This window comes from Nuphar pumila, chromosome 5, assembly GCF_984573655.1.
Source record: "Nuphar pumila chromosome 5, dmNupPumi1.hap1.1, whole genome shotgun sequence".
Taxonomy (NCBI): Eukaryota; Viridiplantae; Streptophyta; class Magnoliopsida; order Nymphaeales; family Nymphaeaceae; genus Nuphar; species Nuphar pumila.
The window spans coordinates 44,032,007-44,043,963 of record NC_143253.1 but is presented as its reverse complement, the minus strand read 5'-3'; the positions used below and the strand labels follow the sequence as shown (position 1 = coordinate 44,043,963).

General features: G+C 39.4%; 1 protein-coding gene across 1 annotated transcript; it reads right to left on the bottom strand.

Annotated features, from left to right (window-relative positions):
* Positions 1 to 7,770: 7,770 nt before the first annotated feature.
* LOC149837473 (zinc transporter-like protein) lies at positions 7,771 to 10,632 on the bottom strand. The gene has a single exon (XM_090007390.1). The coding sequence runs from the start codon at positions 10,535 to 10,537 to the stop codon at positions 7,937 to 7,939; it is 2,601 nt and encodes an 866-aa protein (XP_089863516.1). The 5' UTR covers positions 10,538 to 10,632; the 3' UTR covers positions 7,771 to 7,936.
* Positions 10,633 to 11,957: the final 1,325 nt, after the last annotated feature.

Sequence of the window (11,957 nt, the reverse complement as noted above, 5' to 3'; positions counted from 1 at the left end):
GCATAAGATCACAGTTAGGGCTCTAGTTGCAGTAGCATTCATTAGAAAATGACCTATATATCAATTAGATGTTAAGAATGCTTTTTTAAATAAAAATTTAAATAAAGAAGTGTACATGGATCCTCTCCCTGGTCTGACTATTGAAAATGATATGATTTTTCGTCTTTAAAAAGCTTTATATGGGCTTAAATAAGCCCCTAAAGCATGGTATGATCGTTTTAGTAGTATTGTGTTGAACCTTGTATTTAAATCTTATTACACTGACACTGCTCTTTTTGTAAGATCTACATGTACCTCAATTATCACTCTTTTTGTATGTTGATAATATGATGATAAAAAAGAAATTGAAGAAATTAAAATTATGCTTAATTTTTTTGATATGATTGACCTTGGTTTTTGAGATATTTTTTAGGAATTAAAGTAGCATACTTGCCAAGAGGGTACATTTTGTCTTAAATCAAATTTGTGGTTGATATTGTTGTACATTCGGGAATCACTAACACAAAATATGCCAATACTTCTGAAGTGATAAATGCAAAAGTGAGAGTTGAAGACCGAGTGTTATTAGATGATCCAACTCCTTATAGGCAATTTATGGGATCATTAATGTACCTATCCATTTTTAGGTCACACATTGCACATGCAATACCCACAGCAAGTCAATTTCAACATGCACCTACATTGGTTCACATGAATGTCGTATTAAAAATAGTTTGATACATTAAGAAAACTATATCTTAAGGGTTTTTCTTATGCTCTTCATTATTTTTAAATCTTATTTCTTATACTCATTCTGACTGAGGAGGAGATCCCAATAACTGTCACTCAACTAATGGTTTTTGTGTGTTTGTAGGTGATTCTCTCATTTTTCGACGATGTAAAAAATAACAGAAAGTGTCTTTATCTTTCACGGAAGCTGAGTACAGGAAAATAACTACAACAACTACCGAGGTCATGTGGATGAGATAATTACTTTTAGATATGAGTGTTGATGTCTGAGAACCTTCAAAACTATGCTGTAATAACAAAAGTACCATATATATAGCCAGCATTCACACATTTCATGAGTGAACAAAATATATTGAGATGGATTGTTACTATGTTCGAGAAGAATATTTGAAGAGAACAATTACTTTGCCATATGTTCAGTCCGAGTTTCAAATTGCAAACTTTTTCACCAAAGCTCTTCTTCTACCAAGATTCTTGTATCTTCTTAGCAAACTTTCGATGATTTTATTGTAAGTTTGAAATGGAGTGTTCAAATACTGTATATATATCCATACCTAACTTATATACATATATTTATCAGGGGTATTTTGATCATTTCATTAAATGCATTTTAGTACAGTCCATTAGGGACTGAAAAGTTTTATTTATTTTTTATTTTTTTATTTTTTATTTTTTATTTTTGGTTTATTTAATGTGTACAATCAATATGACTGTTCGGAGGACAGTCCAACTAGTCGTTGGACTGCCTCCCTTAGAGCATGCCGAGCCTCACATCTCCTTGTATTCCTATGCTTTTCTATAGCATTTGGTGTATTAATACAATATATTTTTTGTTATGCTCTTGTGAGCTTTGTGCTTTTGTGATATTGTGGATTTCAGAGTTTTGTGTATCTCTTTTATGAGATTGTTATCGGTCCTTTGGAGACTATATTATATTTGTGTACTTGTGTAGCCCTTTGTTGGCATTGTATTTATGCACTCTTGTTTCATTACAGAAGACATATCTGAATTTCATTTTCACTACTGGCATTTTTTTTTTCTAGTTTACCCTTCTATCGTGTACCCTTTTGCAACCAAGAGCAGCCTCAAGGTTGGATGAGTTGGTGGGATCCACAGATGTAGTGGCTGGTGAACCACTTCTTCCACCAAGATTCAGACAAAACCGAGCTTGGTTGCAACTGAACAAGATTTGGTGAATGCTAAGAAATGATCGGCAGAGACAGTCATAGGGGCATATCTATTTGGATAGGCGATAATCTCAGATCTATCCAGATGAGAGAATAGTCAAGCTCAATTGTGTTTGTGGGCGTTCGTCAACAACCTTGAACCATACAAATGTCAAAGTTAAAGCAACTAATCTTTAGTGGTTTGCTTTCTACCTGTGAAAGCAAGTGGTTGTTGAAAGGTAGTTCTAACACGTTCCAAAGGCATCGGATGTTGAACATGAGCAGTGTAATTTACTAAAATTAATGAATTGTAATTCTTATAATGCTTGAGCTATATATATCTAACGAAATTGAATAATAAATCTGAAATGACAATGTACTTTTATAATTTTTTAAAATTGTATGCAATTCTAGTAAGACTTCTTCACTTAATAAATGCTTCTTATCAAGTTCTCATGTCCCATTTCACATGTACTTCTCAACCCTTTGTTTCTCGCTTCCCCTTCCCATGTCGCTTCTCGATTCCACTTTCCTTCTAGGCAACCTTGATTAAAATACTTGGGAGGGGAGATGCAACACAAGCTCTGCTTGCTAATGAAATGCTCAATGGACCAATCTAATCGTAAATGCCAATGAGTACGTAGAGGCAAGCTTGGTTTAAAGCTTTCGAAAGGTGAAGATATAGAAAAGAACTCCAACTGCTAGTCCACTCTGAAGATGGATAGCACTAGCTGAACCATGCAACAGTAACAGACCCGAGTAGCCTCTGCAGTTCAATAAGCAACTAACCAAATCAAGCTGGTTGCAGATTAAATATAATGTATGTTGTTCTCCAGATTTACTGACTCTCCACCAAATCATAAGGACATAACAAATATAAAACTCAATTAAGACTATGGCTTGGTGGCACATAGTAATTCTTATAATCCAGATTCCAGAACCACACCAATCAACTCACGTTTTGACTCCAAAGATTAGCACATCGGTGTTATGGATTACAATCAGATCAGATGCCCCCCATGACAGAAAGATCAATGCAAATAGCTTCCCTTACCAAACATTTGTGGATCTGCACTTGAAGTGGTAGACAGAATGAAGCGTGTATAATTGATGCCAAAGAACCCATAAATTGCTTGCCACGCACTACTCACCCTTCTTGTGTGACAAAGATTGAATGCTGAAGAGATAACAGAAACTAACCAATTTGAATTGTACACACGTGAACTTTTTGATAGTTGGGCAAAATCACCTCTCACTCGCGACGTCAATGGTGTAAAAACCGCAGGCTCCCCTTGTCCAACAAGGAGTACACCCAGCTTCGGCCTTGCAGTAAGGGACACACACCTGTGGGTTTTAAGCTTGTGACGTCCCTTCAGCTTGGTAATGTTCATAAGTGGACCCTACGAGATGAGCGGAGGCCTCATTGGCAAGTGTTTAATCATGAGTGATATTCAGCGCGATTCTTCTTTCAATAAAGCCATGGCCTCATTCAATACACTCAGTTTACCAATCCAACCCTGGTAATACCAAAGTTGATTCTGATAACGACTATATAGTTTGTTTCCTCAATACCTTGAAGGCTGAGTGTGTGGTCTACTCTCTGTACATTCGTTTCGAAGCAATGTTTTGGAGACCTCTATCAGTCCTGCTATCACCATGGCCAGACCTAGGAGTGCAAGTGGGTTGGGTCTGGTCAAGTTTTATTAAGCTAAAAGTAGACCAATCAAGCCTCAGTACTATTTATAAGACCTACGTGGGTCATTAGGTTCAGGTTTATATTAGATCAGGTATTGACAGGTTTCTAGATACTGGGACAAGCCTTTAACTGGTTAAGTTGGATTCCATTTAATATAAACCAATCTGGGTTTATGATGGTTTGCCCATATACTCTATAAAAGTTTGGATTTGGTTTAGCTGAGGTATGAATCAGGCAGGTGAGCAATTGGGTCTAGCTTAAACTGATTTAGAAGGGAATAATCTTATCCAACTTCATACATTGAGGGGTGAGTAGTGTTCTACATGATAAAATTAGCGTTATGCTGTTTGAGTAGATATTTCATCAGTTCTTTATCGCTTTAGACATATAACAAGGATATATAGCACTTCAAGTTGTTATGATTACTCCCTGGTGGCAGGGGGTGCAGCAATGGAGGGCAAGTCCAGCATGACTAGGTCTCTGTCCCGATAGTGGATTCTTCGTGTACTAAATAAGAAAAAAGTTTTATGATTATGTATAAAATGGCTCAAATACAAGCAGGTTACATACAAATTAAGTGCAGATGCATAATGCAAACAACCAATTAGGTCAGGTGGATTTGCACTGCCTTCCAAATCCTTGTACACAGATGACCTGATAAGCTCTTCTATAGTTAATGGTGTTTGTCATGAGGTCATCATCCAACTTCCACTGTTGAAATTTTCACTCCATGAGCTTGACTATAAAAGCAACGAAATGATAACCCCCAATGATTCGTCCCGTGGGTGTGTGCCATAAGAGTGCCTATTCGTGTGTGCAAATATAATAATGAGATTAAATTTATACAGCAGGATTAGAAGCCATCAGACCTAAAAAGACGATATTTAGATCACTAACACTAGAAACCCAATCTTAAACCTCCAGTCGAGCCCAGAGAGAACCATCCCTCACCCATGAAGAGAGGGAATACTGGATGTATCAAGCTATAAAAACAAGTATGGCAGCTGAATCTTCTAAGATTCTGCAATTTCTTTCCAAGTATACCCATGTCTGCAAGCTACAACAGCCCCCTCTTTCAATTGAGGACCCACTTAGCACCCTTTCCTTCAGGCAATGGTGCCATCATCATTACTCAGACATAAGACACTCAAGAAATGCACATCCCAATCTGCCCATGATAAGTTCCTTGATTAAGGGCTACTCTCATAACAGACGAAGAGTTGATCATTCTTCTTCATGAGACATGACAACAGTTCAAAAGGCGAAATCCTTTATGCATCAATGAAAAAAATCCACAAAAAATGTGATATAGTCCAAATTCTAGAGTACCCCCAATCAAGTAAAATGGATCCCCATGTTGACAACCTCGACCCACACTTATTGGCCTAAATAGATCTAAGAAAGGCGTAATCAAATCCAAATCTATTATATCAAGAGATTTGGGTAGATCCAAGCATTGCTACAGAGTCACATGTTGAAGAGAAGACCCAAATAGCAACTGTTGAAGACACAATTCTTGAATATCCCAATCCAAGATTCATCTTGTTGTGGGACCCATCCTTAAGGTGCTATAGCGAAAATTAAAACATCCTCAGCCAAGAGAGGCATCACTTCATTCTGTATTTGGGACTCAAATCCAAGAAGCAATCAAGGGATATGATGATCTGACAACCAAGATGACACCACCTCAGCAGCTACCTCATCCGAGTGGGACCCCCCATGGATGCCCCCCTCATCAATACCAAGTGGGACACACATGGTGCCCTTTAGAAGACATTATTGGCTAGTGAGCCCCATCCAATTGGCACCACTCAAGATGCCCTGAAGGCCCTTAAATTTGTGTAACCCTTGGGTTTCCCTCGTATATGGTCTTGGAGCCCAAAAATCTCTTATATTAGTGTCTTTCCATAATGTTTTAGTTAGTGCTTAGAGTAATGTGTCATTTGCTTTTATTTTGCTTACATTCTTGTAATTATGTAGAAGCTTCATTGGCGTATAAATCCCAAACCAGACCGACCTAGACTCCCAAATTTTAACTAGACTTTTTTTAACCTATCTCTAGCCTAACCTTATTTTCTGTGATTTTTTTGAATTTTATTATAAGAGAAATTACTCACTCTCTCAGGGTCTCTTAGAAACTGAACAGAATTCAATCATCAGACAAACCCAGAACTTCCCATAATTTTAACTTTGCAACCTTGAGTCCCCTGAACCTAAAAGTTTAATCCAAGCTTTCCTGATATGTCCTTAGCTGCTTTCCTGACATGTCCTTAGCTACCTCCTAATTTCTTAGTATTTATTGTGCTGTATTTTGAGAGAACTCGATTTTTTTTAAATCCTGTGAGACCCATACCTGAACTTGTTACCCAAACTTAATTCTTAACTTAATCCAAACCTAACCCAACCCACTTAAATTTCAATCACTAAACCTAGGCCCACTGAAACACATCAAAATGACAGCTTAAAATCAGGCTTAGCACCCATACTGGCTTTCACGATAAAAAAAGGCTGCACCAATGATTCCAACAATGACAGATAACATGACTTGACCATATTTGAAGCCAAGCACTTTCCAAGAGATACTCTCCACATTTCTGCTGCTGCCTTTCATGTCCAAAATATTCTTCAATATTAGATTCAGTAGGAGACCTCCACGGGTGCACATCCCGAATACACCTACCGAACCAACATTAATAAACTGAGCAGAATTTGAAGGGAGGTAATAAACCCTGACCAAAATCTGAACTAGGAGTGATATGACAGGTCCAAACATCAACCTGCAACCCCCAACTCTTACAGTTTCCTAATTCCAATACATCTCTATCAATGCACACTTGACTTAATAAAAGAGATCAATAACTCCCCCCATTCAATAGCTACCACCACCACCACTTTGCAATCAGTACTTTGTTCATAATCATAAGAGAAAGTCTTATAATGCTCAGACCACAGAGAAAAGATTCCTTAGTAACACAATCCCATGATACCAAATGGAACCTTTCAATTCATTAAAGCCCTTCTAAAGATAATATTCTGAGAATCTAATCATCTTCCTCTTCATCTTTGGTGTGATGTATAAGGACATTAGGCAGGATGGAATACTGGCTAGAATGTCTAACCAACATCTGTCTACCAAGTGGTAGGTAGTTAGTCAACCATGACTGTATTTTCCCCTGGATCTTATTCTCAACTTCTAGCTGATGGGATTCAAATTCCCTTGAGATTACACTGTGCAAGGTCAAGCCCAAGTACTTCAAAGTTAGGAAACCCAGACAGCAGCTAAAGATAGCATAAAGCCATCAGACATAATTTCACACTCATTGACATTGAGACCTGACGAATAATCAAATATTTTTAGGAGCAATTGAAAATGCCACATCCGAAGACTGTTTGCTTCATAATAAAGCTGCTCGTAGGGATTGACTAAAACATAGCTCTTCTTTTTTCTTTTTCCCTCTCCAAATGTTTTCAAGATTTATAAGCAGTGATGTGGTGACAGTGTGGCATTAAATTTGACCAAATATCATGGTGTTGCCATGTACGCACATTAGGACATCCATCAAATTAACAAAAAATTGTGATAATTGAGGGAAAAAAATCTTCTGGAACAATAATGTGGTGGCAGGAAGTTATGAAACTTCTTGTATTTTCAGGCACAGTAGCACACACATTTTCTCCAATGTAACTGCACACACACACGCACACATACATGTAACACATTGCTTTAATCAGTTAAAATAATAACACCAATGGGAAAGGCCATCATCCTACCAATCCAGCTGCTAGTCAAAATGACCTGAATAGCTAGATTCTTGGCTAACCAAGAAGAGACCAGAAATCAATGCTGAAACCATTGTTTTTTGTGGCTCGAGATTCAGAAGTGTTCTGCAGAAACAATCATGGATAGACAGCTACATGCCAAAGCCTTAATGTACAGATAAAAGAATGCTGCCAATTCCATACATTAGTAATGGCAACCACGGATCTTCTTTACATGGATCTTGATTTAATTTCAGGTCAAGATTACATGAAAGATGGGGCAGAAAAACGGCTTTGCCAAATTTCTGTTACCAATACTTTACAACCAGACTAGCTTATGTGACAGGCAATCTCTCTCTACGGTGTCTCCATTAGGTACTAAACAATTCATGCATTGAAATTAACCACCTAATCAGGTTCGATAGAGGGTGTTTTTTGGATGATATTGTTTGTTCATAACATTCTTGATTTAAAATTGACCACAAACCACATTTTCAATTGCTGCAGTCAATGTGAATTAAAAAACAATAAAAATAAAAGTCCAGACTGGAAGCTATACATGTTACAAAATTTTGATGTGAACCATTTACTTGCCTCTTACATACTCCACCTGAAGAGTTAAATCATTGATTCCTGCATTGCGTAAGATTTGAGCAACCTGTTCCCTTAGATCTTCATTGCTTTCAGCAGATACATGAAGGTGAAGGGTTCCCACAATGTCTGTGTTTGTCAAGCTCCATATATGAATGTTTTGAATGTCGTAAACACCTTTTATCTTCATAACATCATTAAGAGCTTCCTTCACTTCATGTTCATGAAATCTCGGGACTCTTTGAAGCAATATCTCAGCTGAGTTTCTAAGCAGCGGTATCACAGAGGATACTATCATGACTGAAATCAATATTGAGCAAGCTGGATCAGCAACTAGCCATCCTTTGTACTTTATGAGAAGAGTTGAAATTACAACTCCTACGCTTCCCATTGTGTCAGCCAGGACATGCAAAAAAATTCCCTCCATGTTGTGGTCAATATGATTATGCATCTTGTACTCTTTCTGTGAGTTTCTGTTTGAATCTCTCACATGTGAACAGTTAGGCTCCAACGAAGAATGAGCGTGTGAATCAGGCTGCATGAGAATGTAATTCTCTGAAGGGATACTGTAAGAGATACCCTGAGCATGACGCTCAATATGGTTCTGGTCTTCATGAACATGAGGATGGGAGTCTGCATGGCCTTTTTTCTGGCTGGAACATGATTTTTCAGCACAAGTGTGTCCAAGGTCGTTGCTGCTTTGATGGAGATGCTGGTGACCATGAGTACCATCGGATGAGAACTTCTGATGGTGATCATGACAATGGTGATCGTGGTGATGCAAGGAACTTCTTGTTCCACAGGTACCCTCATTTTTCTGATCATGATCATGATCATGATGGTGGTGGCTACCATCATGCTGGTCGAGGTCACTCATTTTATTACCAAAGTCATGAGATTTATGAAGGCTACAAGGATCACCACTGGAGTTACTTACACTTTTAGTCAGAGTTTGATCATGACTATAGTTGTCATAGTGTTCATGTTTGTGGGAGCAACCATGCTCATGTGAATGGGAATGCGAATGATGCACGTGAGAATGCGAACATGATCCACCGCCACCATGAGCATGATGATGCTCTTCATGGAAGAAAATCAAACCGACCAAATTCACCAAGAGGCCTCCTATAGACACTGTCAATAAGCTGCTCGTTGAGATCTCCTGAGGATCAAGAATTCTCTCAAATGACTCTACAACGATAAGAGCTCCAACTAATACCAGGAAAACTGCATTGACATAGCCTGAAAGAACTTCAAATCTGCCGCGCCCATAATTGAACTGTGAATTGCCGGGAAACCGTGAAATATAGGAAGCGTAGAGCCCAATGGCCAGAGCGGCACAATCAAACAACATATGACAAGCATCTGAGATGAGACCTAGACTGTTGCTCATGAACCCAACAGTAAATTCTATGAACATATAAACAGTATTAATAAAAAGAAACAGAGCAATTTTTCTCGATTTCCTTTCACTCAGAATGTGACGAATAGGACTCATAACCGTCGAAAATAAGGACTCCGAAGAGTCTGATCCCAAATCTGGAGAGCTAGACATTTCAGAACCCAATTGATTAACTGAAATCCATAATGAAAAACTGACTAAAATGAAACCAAACAGCGAAAACTCAGAGAAATAGAAGAGCTCTAACACGCAAGTACAACACAAGAGAACCAAAAACTCTCTTTCAGAAACTCTCTGCGAAGGCGAAGAAGCTGCGCCCCCCGAACGTTCTTCGCCATAGAATTCATTCAAGATCACTCCAAAGAAGATCGAACTGAACAAAGGCCAAATCAATCCTCCAAAACTAACACCATCCGAGCCCCAATCCCCCTGCAACCAGCTCACAAATACAAATGGACAGAGGAACGCCGTAGCGAACCAGAGCGAATACAAACGAGCGGTCTTCCTGCCCATCTGTTTCAGCGATCCCCAATTCGATCGCTCCAAGTACCCCAAAAACCCCGAAGCGAAAGGGCAAACAATCCGTAGAATCCCAAAACACCTGAATGAATCCGAATTCAAATTCAAATAATTCGATGGCAAGCAATCGATTCGATCCCAACCCAAAGCAAGAAGGAGCAAAGCGAAGAGAAGGAAGGTGATACCGTGAACCCTTCGACAGCGATCCTTGCTGGCGATGGATTTAGCGGCGAGGGAACCGGCGAAATCAGTGAGGATGGTGGCAGCGGGGCCAGCGATGTGGAGCGATTGGAAGCGAAGGAGGAAGACGAGGGAGAGAAGAGCTCCCTTGGCGGCGAGGGGCCGGAGAAGGGGAGGGGAGAGAGAGGGGCGTGGCTGAGAAGAGAAGAGGGAGAGGAGGAGGGAGGAGGAGAGGGTGAGGAGGAAGGAAAAGGGGAGGAGAGAGAGAGTTGGGGAGGAGTTGAGGAAGGGGTGGAGGGTGTAGAGAGAGAAAGCGGAAAGAAAAGTGGTGACGAAGAGGGGGGTGGTGGAGATGGTGGGTTGGCTGAAGGGCCGGAGTTTGGAGGGCGTAGGGGTGGGTGTTGGGGTGAGGAGTGGTGGGTACGATGGGTAAGGCCGTGTCTGGCGAGGTGGGAGGGAGACTTGGAGAGATCTCTGGTGGCGGTGGTGGTTCATGGTGCTGCTGCTGCTGCTGCTGCTTCTCTCTCACGGTGGTGGTGGTGGCGGCAGTGGTGGTAGAAATGACCCTCTTCCACTCAAAAGCAAAAGCGTGTTCAAAGTCAAAGTCACGATAAAGGCATCTACCGGTGTGTTCCTTTATTGGAATTGGAATATGCAGTAACCGTGAAAGTATCCGGACATCAAGCCCTCCTTATTGACGCATCCATAGAGGTACAATGTTGATTGGGTAATCAGTGCATTATAAATTCATGAATCTCTTGCCCGAACTCTTTCCAGTGTGGATCTCGTATTATCACTTTGAGGTGAAAGTCAGTTTCACTATTCCTTTCTTGGCCAGCCATGCAATGCATCTTATTCAAAATTTTCTATCTTAATAAGCAATAAACACATCTAACTGTTCAAATCTATTTGAGAGCAACATAACAAAAAAAAAGCATAAGTTCGACGGAATAAAAAAAAGTAAGGTAGTCTCAATTCTCATATACAAAAAAGGCATGATAATCTGCTGCTAAATGCCATTAAAACACACAATCGGACTCCCGCAACCCGTCCAACGTTAGTTGGACAGAAGGGCGTCCACTGTTACATTGTTATGTGATGTGTGTGCCAAGGTGGTAGCTGCTAATTACTTTTCTAGCTAACCACCATGTTGATAGGGCTTTTGAAGGGTTTTTATCGTGTATTACTTAAATCCTATAATATAGATGTCTTCAACGCTATCAATTTACTAGGAAACAATACTTGAATTGTATTTTTTTGATGAAAAACATGATTTTTTAAGACTTGAATATCTAAAAAAAATATTACGGAATATTTTTTTTAAAACTTATAAAAACCTAACTAGGTATCGGAAACAAATGATTCAAGAGTCAATTCCTATAAAATCAAGCAATATGGTCAGATTTACGAAAAACAAAAAAAAATCTTCAAAAGCCGCATTAACATGGTTAACTTGAAAAACAATTAGCAACTACTACTGTTACAACCTGAATTTTAGGCACACAAAATTGATCTTGGGACATGTAAGGTATGGGTGGCGTCTAAGTAGATTGGGGGCTAAAACATGACGCTTTACTATTTAGGTGAGTGAATTTGGTTGTTGCAGGTTCCTAAGCATGAGGAATCCATTCCAAAGGGTCTAGGGGTCTTATATGAACGACTATAAGGGTTGAACACAGTTGAAAAAATGACCTAAGGTTCTTTATTGTGTTGAACAAGGCGGTATGGGCAAGACACAACCAAAATGGGTAATTAGGTAAGACAAATTGGGCTCAATTGGCTAATATGATAGGATTTGAGGTTTAAAACTTGTATATCCTGGTCTAGAGACTCAAGGTTTAGGGATAGATGAGAAGGCCTGAGATACGTGTTGGATAGAGGGGGAGGTTGTTGGACATCTAAGGTTACTAGAACG

Coding starts and splice junctions, on each gene's coding strand:
- LOC149837473 (XM_090007390.1), bottom strand. CDS start 10,537: ATGAACCACCACCGCCACCAGAGATCTCTCCAAGTCTCCCTCCCACCT.